The sequence below is a fragment of the Camelus bactrianus genome, chromosome 4 (assembly GCF_048773025.1).
Source record: "Camelus bactrianus isolate YW-2024 breed Bactrian camel chromosome 4, ASM4877302v1, whole genome shotgun sequence".
NCBI classification, from domain to species: domain Eukaryota; kingdom Metazoa; phylum Chordata; class Mammalia; order Artiodactyla; family Camelidae; genus Camelus; species Camelus bactrianus.
Genome location: NC_133542.1, coordinates 66290756 through 66315141, shown reverse-complemented (window position 1 = coordinate 66315141; position 24386 = coordinate 66290756). Strand labels below are relative to the sequence as shown.

General features: G+C 47.7%; 1 protein-coding gene across 4 annotated transcripts in view; it reads left to right on the top strand.

The window, feature by feature from the left end:
• The window catches only part of TTLL11 (tubulin tyrosine ligase like 11), a 227278-nt gene that overhangs the window by 67285 nt on the left and 135607 nt on the right, over positions 1-24386 (top strand). For 2 of the 4 annotated variants that reach the window (XM_074362165.1, XM_074362164.1), the window contains exon 4: positions 18322-18897. The exons of 1 other annotated variant lie outside the window; for it this stretch is intronic. In XM_074362165.1, coding sequence (XP_074218266.1) covers positions 18322-18897 — 576 coding nt within the window. Of the gene's footprint in view, positions 1-12866; positions 13980-18321; positions 18898-24386 lie in introns of those variants that run through there. One more of the 4 variants, XM_074362167.1, reaches the window with a different exon arrangement.

Below are 24386 nucleotides of genomic sequence, written 5' to 3'. Positions count from 1 at the left end.
ATCCATTGCTTAAACGTGCTTTTTTCCTCTCTAATGGCAAGCTTGGAGGAAGAAAAAAACTGAGAGGTAGTCTTTTTCTTGGAGACTATTTTAAAGGTCAAGAAAACCCTGCTTCCCAAAGCGAGTAAAAGGTCATCTTTCACCCCGCAATTTCTGTCCTTTCATTTCATTCTGCAAAAGTTCTTAGTGATGTTGCCTTTGTCACTTGGGTAGAGAGGTCTAATTTCCCCCCAGTCAGTCTTAACTTCTGTGCCTGTTTTGAAGGGAAATTATGAAAATCGCTCTTGCCTGGACCTTCTTTTCCTCATCTCCAAAGAAATGAGGAAATCACTCCTACTCTGTCTCTTGCTCAACAACTTTTCCGTGCAGGTGCTTCTGGCGGGGAGGGGGGTCCTAATGAAGGGAGAAACAAAGCAGAGATTCGGATTTAGAAAGGGGTCGTAATCGAATTCTCTGGCTTTGTTAATGAAATCATCCTCCTGTCCTTTCCTCTCTCCCCTGCTCCCACGCCCCACCCCCGCTTCTGAAATTAACACCATACATTTTCTAGAAGAGTAGGATCCGAGGATTTCTTTGGCTGGAATGGATCTAACCACAGTGTTTCTCCATCCTTTTGGACCTAATGTGCCCTTTGCATTTCCTTTTAACTTCTTCCTTTGATAAAATTTCAGACTTACTGAAAAATGAGAAGGATAATACGGGGAATTTCTATACATCCTTCACTCAACCCCACAGGTTAACATTTTTCCATGTTTACCTTCCCCCTCTCTCTCCTCTTCCTCTCCTTTTTTGAGAGTGAGTTGCATACATATGCCTCTTTATCCCTAAACACTTCCGTGTGTCTTTCCTAAATAAAAGAGCATTTTCTTCCATAAGCACAGCATAATGATCAAAATCATGATATTAGCATTAATCCGGTACTGTTACCCAGTCTAATCATATCCGGAATTGATGCAGATTTGGACCACCGTCCCACTAATGTCTAGCACCAGGGAGTCCTGCCTCACACACTCCATCTCGTTGTCTGTCCCTGTAGCCTCCTGGAATCTGGAAGAGCTTCTTGGTCTTTCTGTGTGTTTCACGACGCTGGCATTTTTGGCGAGTGCAGGCTAGTGACTGAGCAGACTGCCCCTCGATCTGGGTCTGTCTGAGGCATGCTTATTATTCGACTCCGGATATGCATGTTTGGCAAGAACAGCGTAGAAGCAGCGTTGTGTTTCTCACAGGGATCTTGTCTCTGGGGGCATGTGATGTCAATGTGTCTTATTGCCGGTGATGTTAACGTGAACCATTTGGTTACGGTGGTGTCTGCCAGATTTCCACTGAAAAATTACTATTTCCCCCTTTCTAATTAATCTAAGTATCTTGTTGGGAGATGCCTTACAACTGCATAATATCCTGTTACTCCTCAAACTTCCGCTCTCTAGTTTTAACCCCTATTAATGATTCTTGCCTGAATCAGTTATTAGCGTGATGGTTGCCAAATGGTGATTATCTGATGTCGTCATTCCTTCTGCACTTGTTAGTTGAGTTTCTCCTGCAAGGAAGAACTTTGCCTTCTCATTTATTTATCTCTGTATGTGTGCCTATTGGTGTGGACTCGGGGATTCTGACCTTATTCAACGGATTATAATTCTCTACATTAGTTTGATGATATCCAATTATCCAAGATTGGGCCAGTGAAGCCCTGGGTCCTTCTAACCGCCCCTGTGACTCTTTGAATATTCTCCTCTTTTGGCTCCAATGTGATATTCCAGGCTTTTCTTGGATTTTCCGTGCTCCAGATTTGGAATCACCCAAATCTCCAAGAAGCTCTAGTTTCTTATGGTGGGTGAGAAGTGCTCTCATTACTACAGGGTTGTCATTTCAGTGACCTTCTCCTTTTATAAAAAAATAGTTTGTGACATTCTCTTTACTACCCTGAAATGAAATACAGTCAGCCTACACACATAGCAAAAATCAAACAAACAAACTCACCCTGAATACTTTTCTAAAAGAGAAAATCAGGAAAAGTTCTTTACATTGTACGTTACAGTAAGTAAACACTTTGACACTGTTACTCTAAAAGGCATAATGAGGTGGTCAAATGCTTGCACCTACCTAGAATGAATAAATTTGGATATAAGAAAAGTAAGACAATTTGCCGAAACATTATGTTCTCTCTCTCTATATATATATGTATATACACACACATATACAGTATTTCTTTATTTTTGACATTTCAAACTATTTTCCATACATTGTATGGGTGACTCAGAGGACGTAAGCCACCATGTCATCAGTGATGTGACACTTCTGAAGTATTGAACAGCTCCTGATAAATTTCCAGGAAAAAAAAGGACAAAGTATAATTTCCCCTGTGCTTACATGATTGTTGCATCCCTGGAAAGTTTTGATGCTCAATTTAAATCACGTGGAAAATTCTTTTCGTTTGTATGTGACGTGGAGTCGGGTCCTCGGCTATCTTTATGTTGGATATAAATAGGGCTTTTGCTTCACGAAGGCGCGGAAGGCGCGGCAGGACTGCCCAGTGCGCTGTGATCGGTCTGCCCCTGCCCACCAAATATACCAGGAATACTCTCCATTCACGGTGTCGAGCAAGAACACTCCCAGAAGTTTCCAAAACCCTCCCTAGGTGGCAGTACCAGCCTCACTGAGGCCATATTCCATCTATACGGAATAGAAACATTTTCATCTCTCTTTCTTAAGAAACATAAATCCTGTTATGTTGCTGGAGGGTATTTAATTCTTAGCAGTTGCCAGAATTCTGTCTAACGTTGCAGTTTCCCTGATTCCCACCTTACTTTTGCAGTGAGGATGACCTCAGCTTGTCCCCTTGCCTGGGTGGGGAAGCAGCCTGGGTTCACTGCCTTGGGCGGCCAGAGTGAGCACACAGGGTGGGTGTCTGCATGAGGGAGGCAGGTCTGTGACCTCTGATGACCCTGCACCATCCTGCTGGCAGTCCTGTCATCACCCTGGTTCTCCAGAGAACATGTAGGAAGAATATTGCCCTAAGTAGGCAAACACCTCCACCTGGAGACCCAGAGAGGGCAAGAGACTCGGCCAAGTCACACAGCAAGTCAGAGGCACTAATTAGGCCTAGAGTTGAAGAAGTTGGTACCAAAGAAGCAGAGGGATAGGAAAGGACCTGGGAGAACATCCCCACCCCTCCCCTCCGGGTGCACCCCCTCCGCGCCCGCACAGGTGAGCATCTTCAGCAATGGGCAATTAAATATTTTTCTAGGCAGTTCATTCCACCTTGAGACTGCTCTCAATTTTAAAATATTCCTGAGTTGAGACCTTTCGATCTGTATCTCATCCTTCCTTCCCTGCCTCTACAGGATGCAGTTTGCCCCTTGGTCCCATGGAACATGTGTCTTTCCTGTAGACCCTATGACAGCCTTTCAGAGATTTCAAAATTGTATCCACATCTCCTAAGCTCACCCTCTCTGGCATTGTACTCGGCACTGAGATTATTGTGATAAACATGCTGGACATAGTTCTTGTCCTTCCGTAGCTTTTAATGTAGTAGGAAGGCAAATGCCACGCAAGGGTGGACATACAGGCAGAGGCTAACTACCCCTGCTTCCTTTTCCAACCTGATCCAGTGGGAGAGCTTGGTTTCCGGAGCGATACCACCCGTCCACCGCCGCGTGTGTGGCTCTGTGCTATTTCTTCACCCTCTGAGCCGTGTATCCTCCTCTGTAAAACTCTGCCCCGAGGGCTGTTGGCCGACAAACACAAGGTAGAGGATTACATAAGAACGCTGTATGGCACCTGGCACCATGATGCTCAGTAAATGGTCCTGTCTCTCTCTTGTTCTTTTCCTTCCCACCATGTGGCATGTTCGAAGCAACTTCCAGCTATTTAGAAAGGGCTTAGAGCACAGAATAAAATGATTTATCAGAGTAAAATCATTCAGGTTTATCTCTGCTGCTCTTGACCTTTGTCGGATAACCCCTGGATGCTTTCAAAATGACACAGGCAAAAACACCAACAAGGAGATCATGCCGATGTGGATTCAAGTTGAAGGCGAAAAACTAAATGGTCTCTCAGATTAACTGTTGTACGTTTAATGTTATAATACATATTGACTCATGTCACTCTTGACTAATGTCACCATATCACCATATCTTCTACACTGAAATTATAATCAGTCTACATTGTCAGTCTGAATATATGTGAGTGCCTGCCGGTGTCCTCCAAGTCCATTATAATTTTTAAAGTGTTCCCTGGGAAAGGCTGGACCAGAGATGTTTATCCTAATCCCAATCTGATGGACGAAGGTACTGATGTTGGCGTGTAACATATCCTACTATTTCTTGTACAGATCTCTCTGGGGCTGTCTGGTTTATGGGATTGTACCCTGTGATTTCGAAATGCTGCCCTGTTGAGATTTTAGCGTAGCTGTCCTGACTTTATGGGCCGTGGGTGCGGCATCCCCTTGGGAGGGTTGTCTCTCTAAGGTCAGCGTCAGAGGCTCTCTTGGCCGAGCCTCTGGGGAATCTAGCTGTGTTCCTAGGTCATGGGAAACACTGTCTTCAGCCATCTAAGGGCAGGCTGAAGAGCCCTGTCATGCTGGGATGAGAGTGTCTGTAAACAGAATGACCTAGTAGCTCATCTCTGTGTTTATATCCCTTCTGCTCCCTCTGAGTCATTAATAAGGTCTTTTAGAGTCTGGTTGCATCTGGGCTGTGGGGCACTGAGAAGAATGGGAGCCCATGCTTGGTCCAGAGCATTAAAATGGATCGATTGCACTCCCCTCCTGTCCTAAGTCCACTGTGGTGGGGTCAGTGTTTAGTGGGATAGCCCCCAAGGGAAGGTGGAGTTGGGGGAACAGTCAGGGGAGCCTGTTCCCACACAGAGAGATGGCCTCCACTGCCCCTCTGTGATTTATTAAGGAAGCAGGGAAGTTTCCTTGCAGGTGACCACCGAGGTCAGGAAGGGGGCACTGGGCCAATGTTGCCTGGGAGCCCATCTGAGAGCTTTGCCAAAGGTGCTGTTGTCCCGTGGCCACCTGCCACCAGTGAAATAAACGGGGGAGGGAAACAGACAGTGTTTATTTCAGGAAAAGTGGCTTATGGAGCTGGCACAGTAGGAGTCCCTTTGTAAAACTCAGCCCAGCTTGGCTTCCAACCAGCACACTCATTTAGAACTTAGAACGCCACAGAGCTTCCCGGATCAAAGGCACGTAAAAGTAATTCCTTACATGTCAGCACCTTCGTGTTTCTCCTTGAAGTTTAACCCAGCGGTTGAAACCCTGAGGCTTGCAGGAGCCCCTGTTCTCACTCTCCTGGCGTAAACAAGCAGGCCTCCCTGGGCAGGCACCTGGCTGCCGGGCCGGGTCCGCAGAGGAGATTGGTTTCTTGGTTCGTCGGTTTCCATCCAGTGTCTTCCTGGTAGAGAGCAGAACCCTCAGCCTGCAGCATCGGCATCTCACTGCTGTCCACGCCTGCCCGGCCACCTTGAGCTGGGCAGACCCAGCGACAGGCCGTGCCATTGGCACTTAGGGAGGCAAGCGCCCAGGTTCAAGGCCCTGGTCCCACCGTCATCTCAGACTTCCCTGCCTCCCCCACTCCTGCTGCTTCCTCTTCCTGCCCTTCTGACCTTCTGACCCACCACTTCCTAACCGTGTGACTCGCAGGTCGCCTGACTTCTCTGAACCTCAGATCTATTATTTGTAACAGTATTAAAAACAATATCCTGCACCTACACAAAAGATCCTCAAGAATAATACAAAAACTAAAAATACGTGGGGCAAAATGGGCGAAGGTGGTCAAAAGGCACAAACTCCAATTATAAAATAAATAAGTCCTCCGGGATATAATGTGTAGCATGGTGACTATAGTTAATAATACTGTATTGTATATTTAGAAGTTGCTGAGTGTATTTTAAAAGTTCTCATCCCAAAGGGAGAAAAAGTTGGTAACTATGTAAGGTGGCAGAAGTTAGGCAGAATTACTATGGTGACCGTTTTGTAATATATACACATATCAAATCAGTATGTCGTCGTATCATGTTGTATGTGAATTATATCTCAATTTTTAAAAAGCTTATAAACATAGAATATATATTTAACTAAAAAATGACAGTTAATAAACTGACAATCCGGTAGTCCCTACCCCCTAGAAAAGGTGATAATAGTGAGCACTTACATGTAACACATATTTATGCCCAGTACCATTTTTTTTAAAGACCTTTACATACATGAACTCATTCGATCCTTCAGACAGCCTCTGTGAGGTAGATATGTTACCCGCATCCTATCCAGAGGAAGCTGAGGCAGAGCATTAGGTGTTTTGCCCAAGAACACGTAGTAAAAACATTTTTTAAAATTAAAAAAAAAACAACAAGAAAGTAAAATCACCATCAGTAGATTTCTCATAATGTGGCTGAGAGGATTGAGTAAAATAATGAATGTAAGGCATACACTAGGTGCTCATGAATGGTAGTTATTATTAATTACATTTAAAAATGTTAAGTAGTGAGCTTGTCTCTAGGAACTGGCATACAAACGCTGAAAGATCATATGGTCTCAGCAGAAAAAGTAAAGCCTTTGGGGATTTGAACTCACGCCTGGGTTCCCATCCTGGCCCCCCAGGGCACACCCTTTCTGGCCTGGGGGAAATAACTGACCCTTTAAGTCTCAGTTTCCTTTTCTGTGATGGGGATCTATCATAGTTTTAGGATGAACCGTATGAAATTGCCGATAGCCATATGGCTGGTTTTGACCTATAAAAATAGCAGTTTCATCCAACTCACCCTTCAATGCCTACCTCATAGGATTGCTTATAAGGACTGATGAGCAGACATGGGACCACCCAGCACAGAGCCTGAATTGCAGTCCTTCAGCTGACTCAGGAAGCTATTCCAGGAGTAGAGATGGGGGACACCAGAGGAGTAGAGGTCGGTACGATGTGTTTTAGGAGAAGAAGGGTCAGAATCGGGGGACAGGGTAGGTGACAGGCAATGTGAGGGGAGGTAGAAGCCAGGGTGACGCCCAGATTTCTGGCTTGGGAACCTGGGCGGATGGCGGTACTATTTACTGACACAGGGGGCGCAGGAGGAGTAGATTTGAGGAAAGAGACCATGGATCTAGTACTGGCCCCGTGGAATTTGTGGTGTCTGTGGAGCTGTCTAATTATATGGGTCGGAGCCCAGGAGAGAAGTGTGTGCCAGAGACAGAGAGCGGGAAGTCAGCCGCATCCAGGGCGTAGGTGACCACAGTCATGTTCCCTGTGATCCGGGACCAAATGTAACAACAGTGAAGCAAGTGAGAGGGCGTGTGGGTTCCAGCCAGCGTTTGCTGATCCCAGGCCATCCAGATTCCTGCTAGGTGGAGACAGAGTGGGGCCGGGAAATCTTGAGATACAGGAGTTGTCTTCCCTGCCCCTCGAGGAGTTAGCAGTTGAGTTAACTCAGCCTCTTTTCTGTATGGTCTTGGAGTATAGGAGGAAACCTCTGGTTGCAAAGGATAAAAATGAAGCTGCTATTCCGCATCTTGTAGGATTCCATCTCATGGACACACACCAAGGCGCCTGGCCGGATGCCTGGCACAGAGCAGTACCGCCCGCAGTAGGAGGAGGGTCCCTGGTTTGGGTTTGCAAACTGTGACGCTGATCTTCTTGTATTTTTTTTTTTTTTTAAAGTTTGATGTAAAGCATGGAGAGAATGCAAGGGACGGACATCAGAACGTAAGGATGTGGCACTGGGGAGAAGGAAAAGCCAGGGCCGGTGGTCCACAGTGTTTTTGATTTTAATGTAGTCTTTTGAATTTGGAGATGAGCAGACGATTTAGCCAGTTTCCTGCTAAGCAGGAAACCCCGAGGATTGGAAAAACACATTTATCCACGAGGGGTCCTTACTCAGCCATCGGGTGTTGTGTTTCGAGTGAGATATGCTGAGATGCCTTCTGGAATCTCAGTAGGAAAGTGTGAGGACGAGAGAAGGGGGAGTGAGGCCTCTGAGGCCAGGGGCACTGCCGCAGTGGCCCACAGGAGTACGGAAATGTGAGGCTGCCCTCCAAGGGGACCAGCCAGCAGCTGAGGGGCAGGAGACAAGGCCCAGTCACCAGGGGCAGTGCGGCAGGACTCCCTCCAAGCAGGCTGGGGATGAAAGGGAATCTGGAGGATGATCAGGAAACCAAGGCAGAATAATAAAGGTGAAGTAAAATGAAATAATAAAAAACAATAGTGTGTTAAGTGCAAATGCAAAACATGATTGAATCCTCACCACGGCCATGGGAACCAGGCACTATTGTTCCTGTTTTCAGGTAAGGATACTGCAGGCAGGCGGGTTAAGGAGCTTGGCTGTGGTCATCCAGCCAGGAGGTGGCCAGGAGATCGGAGCCCACACTGCTGGTGGGAATGCAGTTTGGTGCAGCCACTGTGGAAAACAGTATGGAGATTCCTCAAAAGACTAGGAATAGACTTACCGTATGACCCAGGAATCCCGCTCCTGGGCATATATCCAGAAGGAACCCTACTTCAGGATGACACCTGCACCCCAATGTTCATAGCAGCACTATTTACAATAGCCAAGACATGGAAACAGCCTAAATGTCCATCAACAGGTGACTGGATAAAGAAGATGTGGTATATTTATACAATGGAATACTACTCAGCCATAAAAACCGACAACATAACACCATTTGCAGCAACATGGATGCTCCTGGAGAATGTCATTCTAAGTGAAGTAAGCCAGAAAGAGAAAGAAAAATGCCATATGAGATCGCTCACGTGTGGAATCTAAAAAAAAAAGCACACACAAAGCATAAATCCAAAACAGAAATAGACTCACAGACATAGAATACAAATTTGTGGTTGCCAGAGGGACAGGGGGGTGGGAAGGGATAGACTGGGATTTCAAAATGTAGAATTGATAAGCAAGATTGTACTGTGTAGCACAGGGAAATATATACAGGATCTTGTGGTGGCTCACAGTGAAAGAGAATGTGACAATGAATGTATGTATGTTCATGTATAACTGAAAAATTGTGCTCTACACTGGAATTTGACACAACATTGTAAAATGACTATAACTCAATAAAAAAAGTTGAAAAAAATAAAAAAATAATAAAAAAAACCGATAGTGTATTAAGTACAAATGCAGGACATGATTGAATCCTCACCGCAGCCGTGGGAACCAGGCACTATTGTTCCTGTTTTCAGGTAAGGATACTGCAGGCAGGTGGGTTAAGGAGCTTGGCCGGGTCGTCCAGCCAGGAGGTGGCCAGGAGATTGGAGCCCACGCCCCGAGCTCTGCTGCTCCCCAAAGACATTCAAGCATGTGGACCTGGTGGAGCGGGAGGGGGGCTGCAGCCTGGGGATCCCCACATGCTCAGGGATCCTCTAGGCCTGTAGGCTGGAGTGTCAGCCCCATGCTAAGCCGGCCTGGTGAGAGCCCACGTGCTGGGGGACGATGAGGAGGGGAGAGGATGAGGGAGGCCAGGCAGTGAGCCAGCTGTCCTCACGTTCCCCCTCCCCTCACTCAGCTCCGGGTGTTGAGGGCAGACCGGAGAGGAGAATGCACAGTCTCCCGAAATGACTGGTTCCCTCCTATTAAGCAGATTTTATAGTCCCAGGTGGGTTCTCTCCGGAGTGGCTTTTTGACGGCTCACTAATGATGGATAGATTACAGCCCACATAAAGCTGCCATTCTCTAAAAGTGGGAGCCATTAAATTCGGCTGACAACAGGCTAGATTGGGGGCAAAGCTGCTGGGGAGGCTTCTCTTTCATGATCAGGGGTGCTGGCTGTCCTCGCAGCCCAGTGATGCTGTTGTCTGCCTCCCAGGTACAGCAGGGACCGTCTTCAAAACCAGGGCTGCCACTTCGGCTCCACCTGCTAGTTGGGTGACTGCAGGCTTCTCTCTTTCCTCTCTGGGCCTCAGTTTCCTCATGCGCACCAGGATGGAGATTCGAGAACTGAATTAAGTGCTCTCTCTGGAAAGCACTGAAATTTATTATAACACCAAGCAAATGTGATTTTGGTATTCAGAACGAGGATAAGGTCTCTTCTTTTTTCTCTTTCTTTTTTTTTTTTTTTTAATTTTTAAATTGAAGTCTAGTCAGTTTACAATGTTGTGTCAATTTCTGGTGTTCAGCATAATGTTTCAGTCATACATGAACATATGTGTATCTGCTTTCATATTCTTTTTCATTAATTTCTTTCATTAGGTTATTACAACATATTAAATATACTTCCCTGTGCTGTACAAAAGAAACTTGTTTATCTATTTTATATATAGTATTTAGTATCTGCAAATCTCGAACTCTCAATTTATCCCTTCCCACCCCTTTTCCCACACTGGTAATCGTAAGTTTGCTCTCGATGTCTGTGAGTCTGCTTCTGTTTTGTAAATATGTTCATTTGTGTCTTTTTTTTAAAGATTCCACATATAAGCGATCTCATATGGCATTTTTCTTTCTCTTTCTGGCTTACTTCACTTAGAATGATGATCTCCAGGTCCATCCGTGCCAAGGTCTCTTCTGAAAGATCTCTTCAGATGCCCTAATTGCTTATGATAGAAAGAACTTTGGGTTGGAAACTGGAGATTTTATGTTTTAGTTCTGTACAGCAGCTCAAGTGTGTGTGTGTGTGTGTGTGTGTGTGTGATGTGGTGGTTTCTTCCCGGGCCTGCAGGCTGGGTGTGAAGGCACAGGGCAGCTCTGTGGCTGTGGAGAACTCTTTTCTTCACCTTGCTGGCCCTCCACAAAGGCAGATGAACCCTGTCAGCTCGGCTATGGCTCATTCCCACTGCTGTCTTTTTCCCGACGCTGCCTATTAAACAAAAGTTCAACTGCTTGGAGTTTTCCCAAAGAACATGATTGTCATGGAAAGATCTCAGACTTTAGACTCTGATCAACTTGGTTTCCAGTGATAACTTTATGCTCGTTAGCTATGTGACGTTGGCCCAGGAACTCCACCTTTCTGAGCTTCTATTTCCTCGCATGGTTGTTGTGAGGGTTCAGATGACAGCCATAAAGCACACAGCACAGAACGTGTGTGCCACAAGCGGTCGTTTTTCCTTTCCTCTTATTCTTTAGAATCATTTTGTCCCTACAGGGGAAGTTGGTTTATCTGGCAATGTGTCAACTCGATATCAATTAACTAACATTCCTGGGGTTCATAAATGCCTTAGTAATCAAGCTTCCTAATAATTTCATTTCAGAAAATATTTATTGAACACCCGCTTTGCTACATTCTGGGAATAGTGTGTAAAATAAGGCTTGGTCTTTTTTTTTTTTTAAGTGAAAGCAACTTTATTTAGAGAGATACACATTTCACGGAGAGTGGGGTGAGACTTGGTCTTAATCCTCAACCAGCTCATGGCCAGATGAGAGCGTGACCATGACAGTAAATAATAACAACATCCCACCAAATGTTATCACTGGCACGTCACACTCTCTAACTTTACATAATCCTCACAACAACCCCACGGCGGACGCACTGCTGTTTGTTCCTCTCACTCTGCAGCTGAGCAAACCAGGGCCCAGAGAGGTCAGAAGAGTGTCGAGGGTCCCACAGCTAGTAAGGGGCAGCAACGCTGGGCTTGGTCGCCCTTTGGGCAATGTCCACGATCTTAACTCTCACGACGCACTCAAAGATGCGACTGTGATACATCAGAGCTATAAACTTAAAGATACACGTGCAGTTACATTACAGGGGGATGGAGACATGCTGTGGACGGGTTAGATGCACAGAGGATGAGAGAAAAGCCCTTCTGCCTGGAGCGCTGCGGGCCAGAAAGGGATTCTCCGATGGAAACTTTGAGCTGGGCCTTAGGTGCTGAGTAGGAGCTCTGTGCATGAAGAAGGGGGAGGGAGGCCAATGGGAAGATGCAGCAAGGCTTAGAGGCGTGGAAGAGGGAAGGGAGGGGCAGCCGGGCCGGAAACGGAAACGAGGCAGCTGAGAAGCGTGGAGCTGGCCTGCCAAGGAAGGAGAGCCTTTAAAGTCAGGCCAAAGCGTTGCACATGAGTGAGAATAATTAATATTATTTCTTTTAAACCGTTCAAGTAAATCCAGGACACTCATCAGTGATAGAAACAAACAGGATTTTGCTGTTGTTGTTTGGCTGGTTGGTTTGGTTTGGCTTTACCACTTAGGTTGTCTTCACTGGAAGTCTTCACAAGGGAAGTGTGGGATTTCCAGGGAGTGTGGCAATGTCTGACCGGTGCGGGGGCAGTCACGGCTCCTCCCTCCGGGCCCGCGGCTCCCCCGCTGGCCTTTCTTGGACTGAGGGGTTTGTGTGGACACCCTTTCTCCAGTTCAAGCCGTTCCACGTCTGAGTATAAAATCGGAGTCTCAGCCCTGCCCGACAGCAGTTTTTAGTTTTGCTAGTACTGGGGGAGTTGCTGTATCCAAAGTAATCATTTGCATAAGATATTGGACAACAGGGTCCCGTTCGGATGAACAGTAAGGGACTTGGGTGGTGAGGTTTCAAAGTCTTAAATTGGCTTCGTGGCCCCAGGTGCTTGATTAATAGTCAGTGAAGTGAGCTTCTCATCCCCCACCCCCACCCCAGACCTGCTCCTCTTCCTGTATCCCCTAAATCTGCAAGTGCTCCCATCCCCCACACTGCTGAAGCCCCCTCTCTCCCCTTCCCCTCCATCCAGGCACCAGGTGCCCCGGAATCCTCCTGTGTCCCATTTCCCCGTTCCAACCCCATCACCACTGCCCCGGCTCAGGCCTCCGGGACTTTGATAGCCCTGTTTTCCTCCTGCATCTGGTCTTATCCCTGCCAAACCGTCCTCCTCACGGGTGCCCTGTCACCCACTGGTGGAAAATCCACTGGTGGCTTACAGATCGAGGACAAACACGAGGCATTTGGGGACATTTTCTGCCTGTTCCAGCCTCTTGTTCCCGGTGCTTCTCTCTAGTCTGGACTTTCCCTGCGTAACCTGGCCCATGGTGGAGGTTCCAGCCATCATCCGGGGCGCTGATGACCCCAGGTCTCTCTCCTTCCTCCTAACCCCACTGCCAGCATCAGTTTCAGGCTTGTGCTGTCTGTCCCTGGCCATCTACCCCCTCCCATCTACCCCCTCCCATCCATTGTCTACGTGGCAGCCAGAGGGATGTTTCTACAGAATACATCGAATTAAGTTGTGTAATTAAGTTCTCAAAACCCTTCAGTGACTCACCATCACTCCAGGACGTTGTCCAAATGCCCCTAAAATGCTGTTCCAGGCCCTTCCTTCCCTACGAGACCCTGCGTCCTCCCCAGGTGTGGTCTCTTCCATTCCCCTTCTTCACCACATCCCGCATTCATTCTAGACACGAGCTCAGGAACCTGACTGCCCGTATTCAAATCCTGGTTCTTCCATGTCCCATTGGCTGTGTGACCTTTAGCAAGTTACTTAACCTCTCTGGGCCTCCATTTCCTTATCTGTAAAAATAGAGTTGTAGAGGGTTAAATGAGATAGATAATACGTGTAAAGCTTAGGACAGCTTCTGACCCATAATAAGTCCCTTCAGGTGTGAGCTTATATTACTATTGCTGCTATGGGGATCTGGCCCCTACAGCTCCCACTGGGGTTTCCAGCGTCCTCCCCTCTTCATTTGCTGGCTGTTCTCCAGCCATTAGAACATGTCCTGCTCTTTCCCACCTTCACGGACTCCTCCATGGCAGCATGCTACCTGTTTGTCCTCTCGGCCTCACCTGTCTACCTCCCACCCTGCCCCTTCCTACCTGGCCCTTGGTAACCTAACTGCAGCCTCCTTTTCACCTGACTCAGAAATTGTCTGGCACACTGGGACTCGGAATTTGCCCCACATCCAAGGCTCAGTCATCTGAGACTGGAAAGGGCTGGCCCTTGCCCCCTGTCCAGTGTTCACTTCGTGATGTCTGCTTGTCTACCAGACTTATTTTTGCTGAAGATCCACTCCCTGTGCCTGTGACACCGAGGGTCTCAGTTGCTAAGATTGGATGCAAATCCGCCTGAGTGACAGAGGACTGCTCTAACTGGCTTTGACATCCCAGGTATTGCAGATACAGTATTTCTTCACAAATTGTCCTCTTACCTGCCCCTCGCTGCTAATAATGCTTTGTGGCTTGATGTTCCAGTGGCTGGATTTCTCTCTCGAATTATTTTAGTTTGCTTCCCCCAGGTTCCCCAAGTGCATCATAAATCTCCAGTCCCGAGTTCCTGCTCTTGTAGATCATCCCAGCGCGCTGATCACAGCAGCCCAGCATGAACTCTCCGCTGATTAATGTCACTTGTGTGTTTGTAACACAGCCTTCAACTGCGGTGATGTCAAGATAAATCATTGTTCCGAACCTGTTAGCTGGTGAGAGCCAGGGACCTTAGTGTGACCCCCCTTTATTGCATAGGTGAGTACAACAAAGCCCAGAGGAGTGAGGTGACTTCCTCAAGGTCACACAGTCAGAAATCACCTAAATTGGGACTAGAATCCAGGTTTTCCATTTTTCACTCAAGTATTCTTTTTAACTCACCAGAAACTATTTCTTTTCTTTTTTTAATTAAAATATTTTAACTTAAAAAAGTGGTAAAATATGCATAACATAAAATTTTCCATCTGAATCATTTTTAAGTGTACATTTAGAAGTATTAAGTACATTCACGTTGTTGTACAACCATCACCACCATCCATCTCTAGGACTTGTTTCATCTTCCCAAACTGAAACTCTGTACTCATCAAACACTAACTCCTCACCACCCCTCTCCCCAGTCTTTGGTAACCATCATTCTACTTTCTGTCTCTGTGAATTTAACGACTCTAGGTACCTCATCTAAGTGGAACCTTATAATAGTATTTGTCCTTGTGTGTGATGATTTATTTCACTCAGCATAATGTCTTTAAGTTTCACTGTAGCATATGTCAGAATTTCCTTCCTTTTATGGCTGAATACTACTCAATTTTATGTATATATCACATTTTGCTTATCCATTCATCTGTTGATGGGCGCTTGGGTTGTTCCACATTTTGGCTGTTGTGATTAATGCTGCTATGAACATGGGTGTGCAAATATCTGTTCGCCAAAAGCTATGCCTTATGAAAATATATTTAGAGACACTTGCTGCTACTGACTATTGCTACTCATATTTTTTTTTCTAATGGTAAGTTTGGGGGGGGAAAACCTACAATAAAGACTATAAAAGTAGATAATTTTATGTGGTATGTAGTTCCAGGATTTCATATTCATGTTTTCATAATTTAAAAATTTTTATACAGACTGATAGAGAATTTTAACAGATAGGCCAATCTGTGTATTAGGGTGAACGCTTGAAATATATTTAAGGGCCAGGCACCATGAGAACCGAGTGTGACCTTGGCCAACTATGGCATTTTGGAGATGAGTTCATTCAAAAGTATGAGCTTATCTTAACAGCAAGGCAGAGGGAACTTTTTTGTGGTGGTGCTTCTTTAAGACTATTTTAACATCTTAATTGAGTGTCTGTCTTACCGCTGAGAAGAGTTGAATTTTGATGGGAGATCTTTCCCAGTCACATTTCTCAAATATCCACTAGGGGGCAGTAAAAAACACATAAAATTTTCAATAGACCCAACGAGTGCCCGGCAATCAGGCCACCACATCCTCTGTACCTCTTTCAGCTCCCCATACATGCCATTACAAGATAATGAACTGCACATCCAACAGCACGTCAGGGTAGAACTGGCGATACCGTCAGCTGCAGCCCAAGTGCAAGTGTCCCTCGCATCCAGGCTAACATTAATGCCCGCAGCTTCGTTCACCGCGTTGGGCCCAGGTTGTATTTGCATTCAGTTCACATTAGTCCAGTGATTCTCAGACAGAGGGAACATCAGAATCACCTGTCAAGCTTCTTCCAAAATACACATGCCCAGGTCTCATCCCAGATCTAATGAACCTGAGTTTCTGGGCCTGGGGCCTTGTCGTACAGACTATATTTAGATTCTGGTCCACAACTTCTTGCTGAGAACCAATGCATTCGTTCTTTACTTTAATACCTGGGGAGGAGGGGTTACCCTTGAGTAAAACCTCAGAGGAAAATGAATATGAATTCTGGAGAATCTTTTTCTCTTGTTAAAAATAGAAGTTGCTGAAGGGTCTGGTGGCTGAGGAACAATGTTCAGAACAGCTCTGAGGCTTTCCCATAGGGACCCGTGCTCAGGGTCCAAACTTTTTAGTGCGAGTCCAGAGCCCAGATACCAATACTGTCTTCTGTATTAAGAGAATGTTTCCTGTCACGCTCAGGGAAAAAGAGACCTTTAATTTTATCTTATCAGAGGGTAAAATGGCACAGAGAACCTGCCATGAGGTCAGAAGACTTCGGTTCTCATCCTAACCATCCCCCTAGCTAATTCTGGACCCAAGGCAAGTCATGTCCCCTCTCTGAGCCTCAGCTTCCCTGTTTGAATGATGAAAAGACTGGATGCCATTAATCTCCAAGGATCCTTCCAGTTCCAAAAATGCAGTGATTCTATTAGTATGAATAATCGTGATTTGTATGGCAGTACTCTGGCAAAGAGCAGAAGGAATATTCAGTCATGCAATGAATGACAGAGACTATTGAGCATGTAGTTTAATTTATTTAAGGCATATACACTGAATTCAAAGGAGAAAATATTGTGGCCGATAATATATTGATCTGTTAGTATCTTCAGCCTAGCCAAAGCTTTCTAGGGGAAAAAATTACCCATTGGTGCAAACTTGACATCTTTCACTTCCTGAGGCATAACTACCATTTCTGCAGCACGCTTATATTTACTGTAAAGGGCCAAATGTATGAACGCTTTGGATGAATATTAAGTAACTACGTAAACGTCAAGGTCACTGTTGCAAGGAAGGCTCAGTGGAGGGCCCTCGGAGGCTTGCATTGATCTCCTGTGAAGTTCCATTCTCAAATCCTGCTGACAAGGGGAAACAATTGATGTGGACCATTATTAAGGCTTTAAGTGTTTCTCCATTGTTAAAGATCTTTTACAAGCCCGAGTAACTGATAGTGCCCGAGGAATTGGCAAAAGCTTCACTTAGAAATATAGGCTGGTCAGAGAGATAAGTAAAACCCAGTGCGCAGATGTCCTGGGCTGGGCTTACGCAGCAAAGATGCGCAGCCGGGAGAGTCCAGTTCATGGGCTTCTTCACTCCAGAAGCTGCAGAGAGAGTGGCTCCTTCTTTCAAATCCACCTTAAATTTCCTCCAGCTCTCCTCCCCTGGCGAAAACCTCCCAAGGATCAGACAAGGGTCCAGGGTCCCGGGGAATGGGGCGTGTATGATGCAGACCCGCGGATCCAGGCTGACTGTCTGTGCTGGTCACGTGTCCTGGATAATTGTGTGGGTGTCCTGCTGAGCGGGAACTGGGAGGAGAGCAAATCTTACGATGACAGAATCTAGCTTCAAAAAGACCTCACCAGACTAAAGGATTGGCTGAGTCTACGAGATGAACTTAATAAGAGATATCAATGGTAAAACTAACGGCCCCCCGTGCACAAGCTCTGTGTGGGCCTGAGCTCAGCCCCGTATGCATTTCAGTTTATTTCATCTTTACAATGGCCCAGAGAGGAAAGGTTTTCATATCCTCATTTTTAAAATGAGGAAACGGAGACATGGAAATGCAGAGCAAGGTGCAAGCCTTCAGAGCCCTGGATCTAGATTCCAATCCCAATTCTGCCCCTCGGCCCACCGGCAAGTTACTTCATCTTTTTAAAAAAGTAGCAACAGCCGGGCTTTCTGGCCGCCTCTTCTGTGTCAGATTCTGTGTGCTTCACTCTTTGCATTTGTTATCTCATTGAATCCTCAGAACAGTCTTTCTCCCGTTTTGCAGATGAGGCAGGCACAGGTAACTTAAGTAACTCGCCCAAGGTCACACAGTAAGTAGCAGGGCCAGGCTATGAGCCCGGCCAGTCTGACTCCCAGGCCCACACTCTTCACAGGCTGTGCCCTCTCCGTTTCCTATATTGATAAAAGGGAATGACCGTCTGTGAGGGTCAGATGAAATAACTTATGCAGAGTGCCCAGTATAGGACCTGCACATAGTAGGTGCTTATAAATAGCACTAGATTATCATCACCATCATCAGTTAAATAACTTGCTTGGGGTTATAGCTAATAACTGGCAAAGGCCTGGGATTTGAACCCAGGTCTTATGACTGCAGATCCATTGCGCTGTGGATCTCCCTTCCAGAGGACAAGATCGGGAGCATCTTTGAGGTCACTATCTCAGTACCTAGTACCCTGTTCTCCCCCTGGCAGGTGCTTACCGAGTACTCACATAGGCAGGGCCCATTTTGTCACCAAACATTTGCCAAGATCCTGCTCTGTCTCAGGGGACCAGAGAGGAAAAGAATATGGTGCTAACCATCTTTTTTCTCCCCTGCCAGGTTCAAATGGTGAAAGATGGGGACCCCTCCTGGAAGCCCACTTTTATTGTGAAACCTGATAGTGGTTGTCAGGGTGACGGAATCTACCTCATTAAAGACCCCAGTGACATCCGCCTGGCAGGGACCCTCCAGAGCAGGCCAGCGGTGGTCCAGGAGTACATCTGCAAACCTCTCCTTATCGACAAGCTCAAGTTTGATATTCGTCTGTATGTCTTACTCAAGTCCTTAGACCCCTTAGAGATTTACATAGCCAAAGAGGGACTCTCTCGGTTTTGTACGGAGCCGTATCAGGAGCCCAACCCCAAAAACCTGCACCACATCTTCATGCACTTGACCAACTATTCTCTGAACATCCATAGCGGTAAATTTGTCCATTCGGACAGTACTAGCACGGGCAGCAAGAGGACCTTCTCTAGCATTCTTTGTAGGTTGTCTTCCAAGGGTGTTGACATCAAGAAGGTCTGGTCTGATATCATCTCCTTGGTGATTAAGACTGTCATTGCCCTGACTCCAGAACTCAAAGTTTTCTACCAGTCGGATATCCCCGCTGGGAGGCCGGGGCCCACATGCTTCCAGGTAACCATCGCCGGTTCTCAGCCTGAGTTCTTGACCTTGACGGGGCCTTTACAGGGCTCCCTGGCCTCGTGTGGGATGAGGGATGGGGGTGGGATGGCCAGAGGGGTGGAGGGGTGGATGCTGGCCTGGGCTTTGGTGGGAAACCAGGGTCTAACATCCTGCTTTCTATTTGGGGCAAGTTACTTCCACTTTCCCACTGGTAAAAGGAGGCTAATAGTACCTCCCCCTTAAGGATTCGTACAAGAATCAAATGACACAGATGGAATACGCAGTGCCTCCCATTCATTCATTCATTCTTTCTTCTGGCAATTTTTACTCCCTGCTTAGTAGGGTCAAGCACTGCTCCAGGTACTAGTGAGACCGTACATCAGGTCTCTGCTGGCTGATGCAGAGGGTCTGCTATTGTGGGAGGCAAATAAGTTAAAAAGCAATTCGTATACAGTGTCACGAGTGCTAGAACAGGGTAGGAAGCACACTGGGTGCTGTGAGACTGTGGGACCATCTAACATTTTCTGAGTGGGAAAGAGGGTGATCTGGGAAGACTTCCCAGAAGAAGTGGCAGTTAAACTAGAACCTGGAGGAAGAGTTAAATGAAGCAGGTGAGACTGGATAAGGCTGGGGAGACACAGTGTCCTACGGGAGACATGTTTGCAGCCCTCAAGGGAAGAGGGGACTGAAGGAGGTTTAGTGTGGCTGGAGGGTGGGGTTTGAGGCAGTGATTGGGAGGGAGGTGAGGGAAGATGAGGAGGGAGAGGTAGGTAGGGGGTAAGTCAGGGAAAGCCGAGGGCAGTGGGGCCACAGGGAGGTGCTAGCAGGGCACTGAGGCACGCAGATTTGCCCATTACAGAGAACAGACTGGCTGCAGGACGGAGAATGGCTTGAAGCGAGGCTGGGAGCAGGGAGGGGATGAGTGAGCCACTTGCATTCATACAAGCAAGAGAGGATGCTGGCTTGGATTAGGAAGGTCTTGGGGCGGTTGGAGAGAGTAGACTGCGGAGCCATTTAAGAGCACGGCTAGGCTTGTTGACTGGAGGGGGCTCGGGGAGAGTGGAGAGATGGTAGCAGTGAGGGAGCGGGGAGAACCTGGACTGACTCACAGGTGGCTTGGGCACTTGGATGGATGGATAGAAGCCACTGGCTGGGAACCAGGCTTGGAGGAGGAGCGCTAGGAGTTGGGCTTGAACAGGCCTCTGGAGTGCCCCTTGTGTGACATCCGAGTGGAAAGACTGAGTGGACCATTTGACATTTGGGCCTAGAATTCAGGAGAGAGAGGTCTGGGCCAGGGAGAAGGGTTGGGAACTCATCAGTGTTCCGATGCTCACTGAAGTCATGAGAGGCTGCAGGGCGAGAAGAGGCCAGAGAAGGGCCCTGTGGGACCACCATTCAAGTACGGGACAGGCAGAGAGGGGGCAGCTACGGAGGCCAGGAAGAAGTGGCTTGAGCTCTGGAAGGGATGTCTGGAGAGGAAGTGGCCCAAATGCTCAGAGAAGCAGCAGGCGGAGGCTTAGAGAAGCAGCCACGGCGAGCGCTGCTGAGATGTGTCACGTGAGAGCAGAGCTGACCGTGTCTGCTGTCCTCACTGACTTCCGTGAGCCTTGTCTTCGGTGGGGCGATGGCTCGGGGCAATGCACTGTGAGCTGAACCAGAGCGCGGGAGGGAAGGAGATAGGAATAAGAGTAGCGCCTGCTTCCAGATCGTTTGGCCATGAAGGTGGTGGCGGGGGAACACAGAGTCCAGGCGCTCAGTGGGCACACAGTTTCCTGCTGCCGGATAAATCAGAGTAGGGAGCAGAGGATATGGAGGGTACCTCAGGGGCCCTCTCCACCTCATCTTTAAAATTATCTTGTAGCAGCTAATGTATCAGAGAGACTACATGGAACATGTATGTAAGCTGTGAAGCAAAATCACCAAATAATCACCCCACCTACCTCCCAACCTCAGGTACCCGATTACCGGCTTCTTCCCCGCCCCGTTTCTCTCCTTAGCCCGAGGAGGACGTCATCCGGAATTTTATGTTTATCATTTCCTTGCTTTAAAAAATTATTTTATTATATGAATGTTTCCCAATGCAATCTATTGTTTTGTTTCACTTCTGTTTGAGCTTTATAAAACACCACAATCAAGTATGTCGTTTTCTGCAACGTTCTTTTCCACTGCAGGTCAGGGTGGGCCGCTGATCCTGTTTCGTTCGCGCTGTTGTGTATTCCATTGTAGATACGCACGATGTGTTCATCAGTTCTCCTGTCAATGAATATTTGAGTTGTTTCTAGTCCTTTATCTAAGGCTGTGGCAAGAGAGGAACGGGTAGCGTGGAACGAGAAGGGAGAGGGGAGGCAGGGCGCGGCATCTCTGATGGAGGGGACGTTCATTCGACTGCGGAAGAGGGGGCTGGTCCGGAGGTGCAGCCCCCCCCCCAACCAGAGGGGCTACCCTAGGGGCTGGACACCAGTCAGCAGGATTTCCCGGCAGGCTGATGGAAGCTCTTGGAGGGGAATTCAGGCAGCGAACAGTTCCAGGAGGGGCTGATTGTCATCCAGGGATCTGTCCTTAGGCAGTTGGACCCCAGGCTTTGGTTCCCAGGCAGGATGTCCTGCTCAGCCATCAGGCAGATGACTTAAAGCATTAGAAAGGGGGAAGTGAGCAGGGCTTAGAGGGAGAACCAGAGAGAAAACAAGTCTGGCCCGAGCCATCAGGAGGTTAGGGCAAAGGAGATCGATGCAACGTGGAGGCATTCAGGGGTCACCCCGGGGGACTGTGTGGTCACATCTGTTCAACAGGGACATCTATTCCGGGAGTACCATGTGGCCAAGCCACAGAGCCCTGGCACAGCGCGGGGGCAGGGCGGAGGGCGATGGTTTTGCTGCTGTCTGGCTGTGGACAGGCGTCACGGGGCAGCCATCGGGGTGGAAGCGGGGGCCCGCGCCGTGGGGAACCAGAGGGCCGACAGGGAGGGAGCTGCTGGTTGGGACAGATCACGTCGAGCAAAGGGAACCACAGCCCTGTGACTGCTTCCCGCTGCTTGACCACACTAAGTGCTTCCAGGCCCGGGGTCAGGAAAGGAGCACAGGGCTGGGAGTAACCCTCCCGGAGGAGCTCGTCCTCTTGCCAGCTGTGTGGCCTTGGGCACCTTCTTTACCACCCTGTAGCTTTCTCTGTGAGTCACCTGCGCTCACTTTCCTACCTGCCTCCTTTGGAGCAGTGGCAGTAACGAGGTGGTATAAAACGTTAGCTGCTTTCAATCTGTTTTACCACACATTTCGGATTCACAGTGATTGAACAGTGTTTTTCTTCCTCCTTGGAGTCCTCGCCTGCTTTCTTTTTATCACTTGTTAAAACACTTGTTCGTTTGGGTCTCAAACACCTGAGTGAACTCGGAACCCAAAGATTTAGGGGCAATGCATGATTCTGCCATTGACTTGCTGTGTGATCTTATATCAGTCACTTAACTTCTCTGTGCCTCAGTTTCCTCCCCCCACCCCAAGTGTTGGTGTCTAACTCACGTGAGATAAAGATTATGAAGGGCTTTGCAAACCCTAATGCTCTGTGCATGTGTACTGAATCATTTCTTTGTCCTGGATGCCCCTTTCTCTTGTAGCCTGGGCCCAGCCCGGATTGCAGCATCCTGGGACATAAACTCTAAGCCACCCAAATTACATTTATCTTAAACATGTGACCGCGATCCCTTTCCAATCACAGCCACAATAACTACTTGGGAAATTGCAATGGCCCGGAGCAGCTGCTGGCGCGGCGCGGCTGTGGGCAGCTTTCCTGTAATCTGTTGCCTAGGAACGTGGCTGCCCTGTCATTCTGGCCTGTCCCCGTCATTGCCCAGGCAGCCCCCAGCAACATATCCCGTCAGTCTTCTCGCGGGCGGCTCTGCGGGCCTGGCTTAAACAGTAAGATCCGTCTCGGGGTAGGTGGTCCAGGCGGCAGAGGTGCCCCGGCAGAGGAAGGGTTTCCAGCTCAGCTTCCATGAACATTCTTTCCCAGCTTCACTGCTCGGTTTCCATGTTCCTCTGGCTCTGCGGCCACTTCTCTCCTTGGCCGTGATCCTTTCCCTTTGGTGTCTGGAGGAGGCACCTTCCCTAAATGCTAAGGTGCTTCTAGTCTTTTGTCTTTGCCCTTTTGATCTCCTGCCTCCCCATCAGGTCCAGACCACCTCCCTCCCAGAAAGGAGGCAAAGGAGCAACCTAATGGTCACACATGGGCTTGGGTTCCGTTCTTGGACATCTTGGCTTTGAGCCAACCTCAGCTCCACCTTCCAGCTGCTCAAGCTGGTGAGCTTGGCAAGCTAACCTTTCTTGGCCTCAGTGTCCTTATCCGCAGACAGAGATGTTATTTGTACCTACCTGACCGAGCCATTGTAAGACTGAGTGAGAGAAATCTACGTGGAACGTTTGGCAGGGTACCTAGCGCATAGTAATCACTTAATAAACGAAGGTTATTACTTTTTTTGTTATCTGTAGCAACAATCGTTCTCAAACTGGTCTACGAAGAAGTGCCTTGAACTAATGGGGAAACCATGAAATAGTCCCATTTTGAACTTAAAGGAGCATCAAGGTTCCAAAGAGCATGGTTTGGGAAACATGTCCTTAGCCTGGCATTGGTTGCCTCCCAGCCTGGCCAAGGCCTCAGCTCTCCATCCTTCCTGAGCCCCGCAAGCCTGGCGGACAGAGCTGATTCCTGTCTCGGATGTAATTTGTGTTTTCCCAGTTCTGCCTGTTTGTTCTCTTCTGTCTTGGCCATGCTCTCTTCTAAGTCTCACTGCTTTTTTGAAATTCATTGCCTTCCAGACAAGGTGCTGCTCACATCCCACTTTCTCTGTAAAGCCTTCCTTGACCACTTCTGATGCTTAAGCTTTTTTCTTTTTTTAGACACATTTGCTGGTCACCCACTGAGACAAGACCCAAGCTAGCTCTGGGGCGTGTGGTTATGGATAAGACACAGTCCTGCCCCTAAGAGGTGCATGGTGTTGTGGGGAAGACTGACAAGTGGGAATTACAGTTCTTGTAATGAAGGCTGTAAGGGGGCTTGTACAGGATGCTGAGAGAGCACAGAAAGGGGATTAGTTAACTTTGCCAGTTAAAGCAGTCAAGGAAGGCCTTCCAGAGGATGAGATGCTTAATCTGGAGCTTAAGGCATGAAGAAGACTTTTCTATGCAGAAAAAGGTGAACGATACCACACTCTCCTGGTTTCTCTCGTATTTCATTGGCTGCTGCTTCTCATCTGTTTCTTCTGGACCTGCCAGTGTTGGAGATTCTCCAGGACTCTAACTCCTCACCTTGCATCTGCAATCACTCCCGAAAGGACCTCTTCCAGCCCCATGGCTTTAAGTACCAGCTATGTGCTGTTGACGCCTACATTTGTATCTCCAGTCTTGACCTCTCCACACTGGTCTACCCAACTGCCCACTTTAATTTTCTACTTGAATTTCTGGTGGGCATCGCATAGTTGACATATGCAAAAGCAGACTCTGGATTTCTCTCCC